The sequence below is a fragment of the Chrysemys picta genome, chromosome 16, assembly GCF_011386835.1.
Source record: "Chrysemys picta bellii isolate R12L10 chromosome 16, ASM1138683v2, whole genome shotgun sequence".
Classification (NCBI taxonomy): Eukaryota; Metazoa; Chordata; order Testudines; family Emydidae; genus Chrysemys; species Chrysemys picta.
Window position 1 is genome coordinate 2,257,498 of NC_088806.1, and position 11,506 is coordinate 2,269,003.

The window sequence follows — 11,506 nt, forward strand, 5'->3', positions numbered from 1 at the left end:
ATGCGCGAGTGGCAGGAGCTGGCCACAGAGCCAGGGAGAGAACCCAGGAGTCCTGGCTCCCAGCCCCCCTGCTCTAACCACCAGCCCCCACTCCCCTCCCAGAGCCAGGGAGAGAACCCAGGAGTCCTGGCTCCCAGCCCGCCCCTGCTCTAACCCACCAGCCCCCACTCCCCTCCCAGAGCCGGGGAGAGAACCCAGGAGTCCTGGCTCCCAGCCCCCCTGCTCTGACCCACCAGCCCCCACTCCCCTCCCCGAGCCGGGGAGAGAACCCAGGAGTCCTGGCTCCCAGCCCCCCTGCTCTGACCCACCAGCCCCCACTCCCCTCCCCGAGCCGGGGAGAGAACTCAGGAGTCCTGGCTCCCAGCCCCCCTGCTCTAACCCACCAGCCCCCACTCCCCTTCCCGAGCCGGGGAGAGTACCCAGGAGTCCTGGCTCCCAGCCCCCCCTGCTCTGACCCACCAGCCCCCTCTCCCCTCCCAGAGCTGGGGAGAGAACCCAGGAGTCCTGGCTCCCAGCCCCCCTGCTCTGACCCACCAGCCCCCACTCCCCTCCCCGAGCCGGGGAGAGAACCCAGGAGTCCTGGCTCCCAGCCCCCCTGCTCTGACCCACCAGCCCCCACTCCCCTCCCCGAGCCAGGGAGAGAACCCAGGAGTCCTGGCTCCCAGCCCCCCTGCTCTGACCCACCAGCCCCCACTCCCCTCCCCGAGCCGGGGAGAGAACTCAGGAGTCCTGGCTCCCAGCCCCCCTGCTCTAACCCACCAGCCCCCACTCCCCTCCCCGAGCCGGGGAGAGTACCCAGGAGTCCTGGCTCCCAGCCCCCCCTGCTCTGACCCACCAGCCCCCACTCCCCTCCCAGAGCCGGGGAGAGAACCCAGGAGTCCTGGCTCCCAGCCCCCTCCACTGAGGCAGGATCTAGTCCCTCGTTGAGCAGGGCTCCGGGGGCCGGGAGGGGAGTAACGGGGGCGGGATCAGTAGGGCCTGGGGTGGTAATCACAGAAAGACAGGGAGAGAAGGGCTGAAACCGTGGGGGGGGGGCGCACATGGGGGGGAGCAGAAGGACCTGGGGGGAGAGAGGAGGAGGTGGGGGGAGGGGAACAGCGGGGGGGGGGGCGGAGGGGAAAAGCGAGGAGGACGCACCGCTCCGCTGCTTTGCTAGGACGGGCGCTCAAGGTTGCATTTTGCGGCGGTATTTTTAGCCACCTGGCGGCCACTGGCAGCGCAGCGCAAAGGGGGGTGCGGAGTTGTCAACCCCAGCTTGGTGTGTGTGTGTGGTGTCATTCGGGGTGTCACATCCTGACAAAAGGGAGAACGAGAATGTGCAGCTAGGCCCCTGGGGGAAACTGAGTCACGGAGCAGACAAAAAAGCCAGGAGTCCTGGCTCCCAGCCCCCCCTTCTCTAATCCTTTGACCCCACTCCCCTCCCAGAGCTGGGGAGAGAACCCAGGAGTCCTGGCTCTCAGCCCTCCCTGCTCTGACCCACCAGCCCCCACTCCCCTCCCAGAGCCGGGGAGAGAACCCAGGAGTCCTGGCTCTCAGCCCTCCCTGCTCTGACCCACCAGCCCCCACTTCCCTCCCAGAGCCGGGGAGAGAACCCAGGAGTCCTGGCTCCCAGCCCCCCCTGCTCTGACCCACCAGCCCCCACTCCCCTCCCAGAGCCGGGGAGAGAACCCAGGAGTCCTGGCTCCCAGCCCCCCCTGCTCTAACCCACCAGCCCCCACTCATCTCCCAGAGCTGGGGAGAGAACCCAGGAGTCCTGGCTCTCAGCCCTCCCTGCTCTGACCCACCCGCCCCTGCTCCCCTCCCAGAGCCGGGGAGAGAACCCAGGTGTCCGGGACGGAAGCAATTTATGGGCACGTCCCTTGCATCAAATTTTCATCAGTCTCACACTGCGCTCACGTTGTCCTGCTGCCAGCTGGCCGGGGCGTCATGTGTCGGGTCCCAGTGCCCGCGCTGGCCCCTGCTGGCCATGACGGGGGCACACCGGGCCAGCCAGGCCTTGTGCGGACGAGGGGTCCCCCTGTAACCAGCCGCCCCGCCCCAGAGGTGGCCGCATCTCAGCGCCGGGCGAGGGGTCCCTGGGTAGCCAGCTGCCCCAGAGGTCCACACCCACCCTGCCCCATGCAGTCAACCCCCCTGGCTCCCCCGCTGAAGCCCCATCCCCAGGCTTGTACTTAGCCAGGAGATCAGACCCGGCACAGAGATGCAGCCACCTCTGGGGCGGGGCTGCTAGTGACACGGGGACCTCTCGCCTGGCGCTGAGATGCGGCCACCTCTGGGCAGGGGGCTGGTTACACAGGGACCCCTCGCCTGGCGCTGAGATGCGCCCACCTCTGGGGCGAGCGGCTGGTTACCGGGGACCCCTCGCCCGGCGCTGAGATGGAGCCACGTCTGGGGCGGGGTAGCCGGTTGCAAAGGGACCCCTCACCCAGCGCAGAGATGCGCCCACCTCTGGGGCGGAGTTTAACAGCGATATTTGTCAAGCGTTCAGGACAGGAACCATGGCGGAATTGGGCCTGGGCCGGCAGGCCGGGCCGGGGATTTCAGGAGGAGGGACGGCCCAGCGCCTGCTGGGATTCTGCCCGGATGCAGGGGTTCAGAGCCCGACTTTTGGGAGAAAATCCAGACGGGTTTTAGAGATTATGGGTGAGACGTGAGATTGAGGATTATGAGTCATCGAGACTCACCACTGCGGGCTGGGGGGGCGCCTCCTGCTGAGCCCCCCACCCCGCAGCATAGCAGCTCTCTGCCAGGCTCGTTGGTTAGGGGAGGGAAGGACGGGGGGGGGGGGGGGGGGCCTTGAAACTGACTTTTCTGGCTCGGTCTTGAAACCGGAGCCATTTGTATCCCGATCTGCATATGCAAATTCAGCCGCTTCATTTGCCAAGCCAGAGAGAGTCAATGACTGAAGCTATAAGCGGATCAGGATCGTAATTCCCCCCCCCCCCCCCCCCGTCAGCCATTGGCTTCGCCCTGATTGCCAGGCCCTGCCCCCCCCCCCCAGCTCTGCCGGTGCCCCTCACTCCCGACCCGCAGTCCCTGCCAGCCCGGCCCTGCCCCCCCCCGCTCTGCCGGTGCCCCTCACTCCCGACCCGCAGCCCCTGCCAGTCCGGCCCTGCCCCCCCCCGCTCTGCCGGTGCCCCTCACTCCCGACCCGCAGCCCCTGCCAGTCCGTCCCTGCCCCCCCAGCTCTGCCGGTGCCCCTCACCCCGACCCGTAGCCCCTGCTAGCCCGGCCCTGCCCCCCCCAGCTCTGCCGGTGCCCCTCACTCCCGACCCGCAGCCCCTGCTAGCCCGGCCCTGCCCCCCCAGCTCTGCCGGTGACCCTCACTCCCGACCCGCAGCCCCTGCTAGCCCAGCCCTGTAACACAGTGGCCCACCGAGCACCTTCGAATTTACTTTTTATTATCTACAGCTCAAGTCGGAAAAAATGAAACATCTCTTTCCCGCACAGGCCCGGGGAATCCCGCTGTACAGATGCAGCTGCCACCCCGCCTCGCACCCCCCACCGATCGGCCCATTCCTTCCATCAGGGACAACACACACACACACACCCCGCTTCCCCCAAATGACAGAGGGACGAAAAACTACCCGCAAAAATCACTCACTTTCCCCTTCTACCAAATTGCTCTGCGCCCCCACGTTTAACAGGGGGCATTTGGCTGGGGCCGCAGCCTCTGGTAGCCCCTGATTCCCCACCCACAGCCCCCCGCTGTCCCCCCCCAAACATATCCGATGCCTACACCGCTAAACCCCAGAGAACCTCAAACTTTTTGAGGGGTGCAGTCCAGCTGTTCACTCCCCAGTACTGATTTTGGGGGCCCAGTGGAAAGATTCAATAGCCCCTCATTTGGAGGTTCCCTGCCCACGGGTATCCAACACCCCAAGTTTCCAGCAGTCAATGCTCCCCCCAAAACGGGATCAAGCTCTCAGCGGAAAGACCACAGCTAATATTTTGGGGCTCCCAGGCCACTGAAAAGAACTGACTGGCATCCCACTCCCCTATAATTCTGGGGTCCCCGCTCCGATTTCCCCTACCAGCCCCCCCAAAATATAGAGGTTCCACCATCTGAAAGTCCTCCCATGGTACAAGGCCCCCGCCGGACTGATAGTCACCCCAAAAATGCTCTGTCTCCCCTGTAACCAAATAGATCCAGAGCCCCCCCAACAATACATTCATCCTGGGGTTCTCTTGGATCCGCTCCTCCCTCCCCCCAATTCCTGATTGTCTTTGGCACATTTAAATGGCAAAAAAATCAGTAGTCCAAGATAAAGTCTTAGTAGTCCTAAGCTGTCTGGGAAACGTAGATTTTCATTACAGGAGGAGGCAGGCAACCTCCAACCCCCCCAACAGAGTGGGGATATAGAGAACCCAGGAGTCCTGGCTCCCAGACCCCCTGCTCTAACCCACCAGCCCCCACTCCCCTCCCAGAGCAGCAGGAGACAGATTGACCCCCCCACACACACACACCACCACCTACTCCTCAACAGCCGACCCCGCGTCTGGCCCCCTGCCCAACTTGGTGGCCATCTTGACCCTCTCCACCGCTTGCCGCAGGTGCCCAGCCGGGTCCCCTCTGACGGCGGCCACCGCGTGGGCCAGGCCCAGCTCCAAGCCCCCCGCCAACCTGTCACAGCCCGGCAGGAAGTAGTGTGGGCAGGCCCCGGCCCCCAGGCCGGCGGCCATGTCGTCCAGCAGGCCCAGCAGGCAATGGGCGGCGTTCTCCTCCCGGCCCAGGTAGCGGGCGGGCAGGCGCTCGCAGGCCCAGAGCACCAGGGTCCAGAGGTGATACGGCCCCACCCGCCTGCCCCAGGCCCCGCCGAGGGCGGCCCGGGCGGCCCGGTAAGCCTGGAGCAACGGGGGCGGCACCGCCTTCTTGAGATGGAGCTCGCTCCGGGAGAAGGACAGACGCCAAGCCAGGCCCGAGGTGTCTACCAGACCTGAAGCCTCGCACCAAGCCGGGCCCGAGGCCTCCACCGGGCCTGAAGCCTCACGCCAAGCCGGGCCCGAGGCCTCCACCGGGCCCGAAGCCTCACGCCAAGCCGGGCCCGAGGCCTCCACCGGGCCCGAAGCCTCACGCCAAGCCGGGCCCGAGGCCTCCACCGGGCCCGAAGCCTCACGCCAAGCCAGGCCCGAGGCCTCCACCGGGCCCGAAGCCTCACGCCAAGCCGGGCCTGAAGCCGCCACAGGGACTGAGGCCTCATATGAAGCTGGGCCCGAGTCCTCCACCGGGCCCGAGGCCTCATGCCCAGCCAAGCCAGAGCCAGGCAGGAGGTAGAAGCCCCCGGCCACGTCCTCCTCCCTCAGCTTGCCGTCCCAGAAATGGCTGCGGCCCAGCCACTCGCGTGCTGCCGCCGGCCACCCCTGGAAGGCCACCACGGGCAACACGTCGTAGAGCACCCGCACCTCGCCATGGCTCAGGAGCAGGGTCACGAGGCCGCCCTGGCCGGCCACCCGCTCCACCGCCGGCCCCCCTCGGCGCGGGGCGGCCCGGGCCCGGTCCGCCACAGTGCCCAAGGCCTGGGAGAACCAGGCCGAGACCAGGCCCGGGGCGAGGTAGGCCTCGTTGCCGTGGTGACGGCAGCAGTCGGCCCAGCGGTGGCAGGCCTCGGCCCCGAAGGGGGCTAGCGCCAGCCAGGCGTGGCCCGGCGGGCACCGGCGCAGGTCCAGGGTGACGGGGCAGCCGCGGGCTTGGAGGATGGGCACCAGGAGGGTGTAGTCAGCGTCGTAGTCGGCCCCCGGGGCCAAGCAGCCCAGGACGCCTGGGTCCACGTCCACCGTGCCCTGGCGGGCCCCGCCAGAAAGAAGGAGGTATTCGTTGGCCAACGGGAGCCTCCCGTCCACCTGCTGCACAAGACCTGGCAGGAGAGAGGACGAGGTGCTAGGAAAAAAGGAACCGAGGTGTCTAGGGTTACCATATTTTGTGCCTCCGAAAGGAGGACACTCCACGGGGCCCCGGCCCCGCCCACGCCCCCGCCCCAACTCCGCCCCTTCCCCAAAGTCTCCGCCCCCTCCCCTGCTTCCCGCGAACATTTGATTCGCGGGAAGCCTGAAGCAGGTAAGAGAGGTGTGGGGGGAGGAGGCGCGGCCCAGTCTGGCCCCCCCGGCCTCTCCAGCCTGGGTCGGCTCGGGCCCTGGGGTGCCGGCCCCAGGCCCGGCCGAGCACCCCCGGCCTGCCCAGCACTGCCGCCCCCCCCCCCCGGGCCCCTGGCCGAGCACCCCCGGCACCGCACCGCCGGTCCCCAGCCCGGCCCTCGGCACCGCTGTCCCGGCCCCCGGCACCGCCGGCCCGGCCCCCGAGCCCCCGGCCCGGCACCGCACCGCCGGCCCGGCCCCCGAGCACCCGCACGGCCAGCCCGCATGTCCCGATTTTCCCAGACATGTCCGGCTTTTTGGGATTTCCCCCCGGACGGGGATTTGGAGCCCAAAAAGCCGGACATGTCCGGGAAAATCCGGACGTATGGTAACCCTAGAGGTGTCCGGGTTGACTAATCCGCTTCCAACCGCCATAGCCTCAGAATTCGGGAGAGAACCCAGGAGTCCTGGCTCCCAGCCCCCCAGTTCTCACGCACCCAGCCCCCACTCCGCTCACAGAGCCCAGGAGAGAACCCAGGAGTCCTGGCTTCCAGCCCCCCTGCTCTGACCCACCAGCCCCCACTCCCCTCCCAGAGCCGGGGAGAGAACCCAGGAGTCCTGGCTCCCAGACCCCCCTGCTCTAACCCACCAGCCCCCACTCCCCTCCCAGAGCTGGGGAGAGAACCCAGGAGTCCGGGCTCCCAGCACGTCTTCACTCACCCAGCAGGGAGAAGACAAAGTCCTTGAGAACCACCAGCTCCTGGACGCCTGGGTCCCGCGCCATCCGCTTGCTCAGCTCCTGCACCAGCTGGTTGAGTTCGGCGATCCGGGCCCCCGAGTGGAAATCCAGGTCCGTGAGGGGCTGGGCTGGGCGGGGGGCAGCGCCCCCCTCTGGGGAGGTCATGATCCTGCATGGGAAGGGGGGGGCACAAGGGAAAAAGGGTAAAAGGGGGGGCGCTAGGCAGGGAGGGGTCCCACCTTTCTGTCCCATTGCAGCCCTAGACTGGACCCCTTCCCAAACTGCCCCTCCCCACCCCCTAACCTGCCCCTGCAACCTAGCCCCGCACCCTCCATCACCACCTGGGCCCCCCAAAGCCGCTCCCCCATAACCTGCCCCTTCCCCTGTATCCTGCCCCCCACCCAACCCTATATCCTGACCTCACCCAAGCTGTAATCTGCCCTCTCTTCTACCCCCATAAGCCACCGCCCATCCCCATAAGCCGACTGTCTCCCCTTCACAACCTGCCTCTCATGGTCATTAGCAGGGTCATTCCCCCCACCCCGAACTCCCCTCCCCACAACCCCCTACTGTCCCTGTCAGCCCCTCCCTGTAGCCCACGGCCCCATAATCAGGGCCCACCCCCTAGACTTCCCCTCCTCCCAGCCTTCTCCAGGCCCACCCTCCCCATGCATTGCGAATGAGGGCGCTGCGGGTCGGGAGTGAGGGGCACCGGCACAGCTGGGGGGCCCCAGGGCCGGGGGGGCTGTGGGTCGGGAGTGAGCAGCACCGGCAGAGATGGGGGAGCTGTGGGTCAGGAGTGAGGGGCACCGTCAGGGCTGGGGGAGCCCCAGGAATGAGAGGGCGGCAGGTCGGGAGTGAGGGGCACCGGCAGAGCTGTGGGGGGCTACAGGTCGGGAGTGTGGGGCACCGGCAGGGCTGGGGGGTCTGCGGGTCAGGAGTGAGGGGCACCTACAGGGCTGGGGGGGCCCCAGAGATGGGGAGGCTGCGGGTCAGGAGTGATGGGCACCGGCAGAGCTGGGGGGGGCCCAGGACTGGGGAGCTGCGGGTCGGGGAGTGAGGGGCACCGGCAGAGCTGGGGGGGCCCCAGGGCCGGGGGGCCTGCGGGTCGGGAGTGAGGGGCACTGGCAGAGCTGGGGGGGCCCCAGGCGGCTGCGGGTCAGGAGTGAGGGGCACCGGCAGAGCTGGGGGGGCCCCCGGGCTGGGCGGACTGCAGGTCGGGAGTGAGGGGCACCGGCAGAGGTGGGGGAGCCCCAGGGCCCGGGGGGCTGCGGGTCGGGAGTGAGGGGCACCGGCAGAGGTGAGGGGGCCCCAGGGCCCAGGGGGCTGCGGGTCGGGAGTGAGGGGCACCGGCAGAGCTGGGGGGGGCCCAGGGCCCGGGGGGCTGCGGGTCGGGAGTGAGGGGCACCGGCAGAGCTGGGGGGGCCCCAGGGCCCGGGGGGCTGCGGGTCGGGAGTGAGGGGCACCGGCAGAGCTGGGGGGGCCCAGGGCCCGGGGGGCTGCGGGTCGGGAGTGAGGGGCACCGGCAGAGCTGGGGGGGGGCAGGGCCGGGCTAGCAGGGGCTGCGGGTCGGGAGTGAGGGGCACCGGCAGAGCTGGGGGGGGCAGGGCTGGGCTGGTAGGGGCTGCGGGTCGGGAGTGAGGGGCACCAGCAGAGCTGGGGGGGGCGCAGGGCTGGGCTGGTAGGGGCTGCGGGTCGGGAGTGAGGGGCACCGGCAGAGCTGGGGGGGGCTACAGGTCGGGAGTGTGGGGCACCGGGAGGGCTGGGGGGTCTGCGGGTCAGGAGTGAGGGGCACCTACAGGGCTGGGGGGGCCCCAGAGATGGGGAGGGCTGCGGGTCAGGAGTGATGGGCACCGGCAGAGCTGGGGGGGCCCCAGGACTGGGGAGCTGCGGGTCGGGAGTGAGGGGCACCGGCAGAGCTGGGGGGGCCCCAGGGCCGGGGGGCCTGCGGGTCGGGAGTGAGGGGCATCGGCAGAGCTGGGGGGGCCCCAGGGCCGGGGGGGCTGTGGGTCGGGAGTGAGGGGCACCGGCAGAGCTGGGGGGGCCCAGGGCTGGGGGGCTGCGGGTCAGGAGTGAGGGGCACCAGCAGAGCTGGGGGGGCCCCAGGGCCCGGGGGGCTGTGGGTCGGGAGTGAGGGGCACCGGCAGAGCTGGGGGGGGCCCAGGGCCCGGGGGGCTGCGGGTCGGGAGTGAGGGGCACTGGCAGAGCTGGGGGCGGAGGCAGGGCTGGGCTGGTAGGGGCTGCGGGTCGGGAGTGAGGGGCACCGGCAGAGCTGGGGGGGCCCCAGGGCCCAGGGGGCTGTGGGTCGGGAGTGAGGGGCACCGGCAGAGCTGGGGGGGGGCCCAGGGCCCGGGGGGCTGCGGGTCGGGAGTGAGGGGCACCGGCAGAGCTGGGGGGGCCCCGGGCTGGGCGGACTGCAGGTCGGGAGTGAGGGGCACCGGCAGAGCTGGGGGAGCCCCAGGGCCCGGGGGGCTGCGGGTCGGGAGTGAGGGGCACCGGCAGAGGTGAGGGGGCCCCAGGGCCCGGGGGGCTGCGGGTCGGGAGTGAGGGGCACCGGCAGAGCTGGGGGGGGCCCAGGGCCCGGGGGGCTGCGGGTCAGGAGTGAGGGGCACCGGCAGAGCTGGGGGGGCCCCAGGGCCCGGGGGGCTGCGGGTCGGGAGTGAGGGGCACCGGCAGAGCTGGGGGGGCCCCAGGGCCCGGGGGGCTGCGGGTCGGGAGTGAGGGGCACCGGCAGAGCTGGGGGGGCCCCCGGGCCCTGGGGGCTGCGGGTCGGGAGTGAGGGGCACCGGCAGAGCTGGGGGGGCCCCAGGGCCCGGGGGGCTGCGGGTCGGGAGTGAGGGGCACCGGCAGAGCTGGGGGGGGGGCAGGGCCGGGCTAGCAGGGGCTGCGGGTCGGGAGTGAGGGGCACCGGCAGAGCTGGGGGGGGCAGGGCTGGGCTGGTAGGGGCTGCGGGTCGGGAGTGAGGGGCACCAGCAGAGCTGGGGGGGGCGCAGGGCTGGGCTGGTAGGGGCTGCGGGTCGGGAGTGAGGGGCACCGGCAGAGCTGGGGGGGGCTACAGGTCGGGAGTGTGGGGCACCGGGAGGGCTGGGGGGTCTGCGGGTCAGGAGTGAGGGGCACCTACAGGGCTGGGGGGGCCCCAGAGATGGGGAGGCTGCGGGTCAGGAGTGATGGGCACCGGCAGAGCTGGGGGGGGCCCCAGGACTGGGGAGCTGCGGGTCGGGAGTGAGGGGCACCGGCAGAGCTGGGGGGGGCTGCGGGTCGGGAGTGAGGGGCGCCGGCAGAGCTGGGGGGCTGCGGGTCGGGAGTGAGGGGCACCGGCAGAGCTGGGTTTTAGCAGCAGCACTTTTTACCTCCCTGCTGTGTACCTGGCCTCTGCCGGACGCCTGGGTCCCACCTAAGGGCGAGGGAGGAGAGTGTCTGGGGGGGTCACACACGGGTCCAGCCCCTGGGGGAGGGGCCCGGGCACCCAGCTTTGCCCCCCAGGTGGGAGCGACACTTCCGTCTTCTGCTTCTTTCCTTGGCCGGGCCGGCTCCCAGGTGCGCCAGGCCCCGCCCCCAGCCAGGTGTGGGGAACAGAGGCCCTCTCCCTGCAGCCCGGGCGGGGCGGGGAAATCATACACCTGGCAGAGGGAACTCACCTGGGAGCGGCCAGCCCCTCCCCTAGCAGGGAGAGCCCCACTGCCCCCTGGGGATTGTAGTCCTGCCAAGGCCCCCAGTGCACCCTGGGAATTGTGGTCCTGTCAATACCCCCCCCTCCCCCAGTGTACGCTGGGAACCGTAGTCCTGTCAATTCCCCCCCGCCCCCCCGTGCACCCTGGGGACTGTAGTCCTGCCAAGACCTTCCAGTTCACTATGGGAACTGTAGTCCTTCCACTATGCCCCCAATGCACCCTGGGCATTGTAGTCCTGCCAATGCCCACAGTGCCTCCTGGGCATTGTAGTCCTGCCCATCTCCCTTGCCCAGTGCACTCTTGGAAGTGTAGGTCCCCCTCTCCCTCCCAACCCCAGCAGTCCATCGGCCTCCGTCTGTATCACTGTAGGGCCCATTGGGGAAGAGAACATTTTCCAGGGCCACATAGGCATTAAAATGAAACACCAAAACTGGAGGCGATTCTGAGCTATAGGCAACCTGGGAGCTGTAGTTTCTGCAGGATAAAAAAACACCACCTCACAAAGCATGCTGGGGGCTGTAGTTCTTTGGTCTCTCCCCCCCAAGACACTGCCAGCGGATGTCACGCCCTTCCCCTCTCCCCCCACCATCGATACTAGTACCCTCCCAGTGTGGCGTGATTTGTGAGCACCCAATTCAACCCAGTGTCATGAGATCGGCAGCCAGGATGCCTGGGTTCTCTCCCCGGCTCTGTGAGGGGAGTGGGGACTGGTGGGTTAGAGCGGGGGGAGGCTGGGAGCCAGGACTCCTGGGTTCTCTCCCCGGCTCTGGGAGGGGAGTGGAGTCTGGTGGGTCAGAGCAAGGGGGGCTGGGAGCCAGGACTCCTGGGTTCTCTCCCCGGCTCTGGGAGGGGAGTGGGGTCTAGTGGTTAGAGTTGGGGGGCTGGGGTGAGGCACACACCAATTCCAGGTAGCTTTACTCTTTATTTTCCAAGCTGGGGGGGAGAGCCCCACTTTAGCCCACTTGGTTTCGGTTCCCCTGGGGCTCCTTGGCGGGCCGGTAGACCCAATCCTGCATGGAGGGCT

At 69.2% G+C, this 11,506-nt stretch overlaps 1 protein-coding gene across 3 annotated transcripts; it reads right to left on the reverse strand.

The window, feature by feature from the left end:
• Window positions 1-3,343: 3,343 nt before the first annotated feature.
• TMEM102 (transmembrane protein 102) lies at window positions 3,344-10,534 on the reverse strand. 3 transcript variants are annotated; one of them, XM_065570195.1, is made up of 3 exons: window positions 10,450-10,534; window positions 6,793-6,980; window positions 3,344-5,855 (listed from the first exon to the last, which is right to left on the reverse strand). In XM_065570195.1, the coding sequence occupies exons 2-3, from the start codon at window positions 6,974-6,976 to the stop codon at window positions 4,474-4,476; spliced, it is 1,566 nt and encodes a 521-aa protein (XP_065426267.1). In that variant the 5' UTR covers window positions 6,977-6,980; window positions 10,450-10,534; the 3' UTR covers window positions 3,344-4,473. The 3 variants fall into 3 exon arrangements, with proteins under 3 accessions (XP_065426267.1, XP_065426266.1, XP_065426265.1); XM_065570194.1 differs by lacking the exon at window positions 10,450-10,534 and adding an exon at window positions 10,177-10,443 and having other exon boundaries at window positions 3,345-5,855; XM_065570193.1 differs by lacking the exon at window positions 10,450-10,534 and adding an exon at window positions 10,162-10,443 and having other exon boundaries at window positions 3,345-5,855.
• Between the last annotated feature and the right edge of the window lie 972 nt (window positions 10,535-11,506).

Coding starts and splice junctions, on each gene's coding strand:
- TMEM102 (XM_065570195.1), bottom strand. CDS start 6,976: ATGACCTCCCCAGAGGGGGGCGCTGCCCCCCGCCCAGCCCAGCCCCTC. Junction 5,856..6,792: donor CTTTGTCTTCTCCCTGCTGG/GTGAGTGAAGAC, acceptor CTCTCCTGCCAG/GTCTTGTGCAGCAGGTGGAC.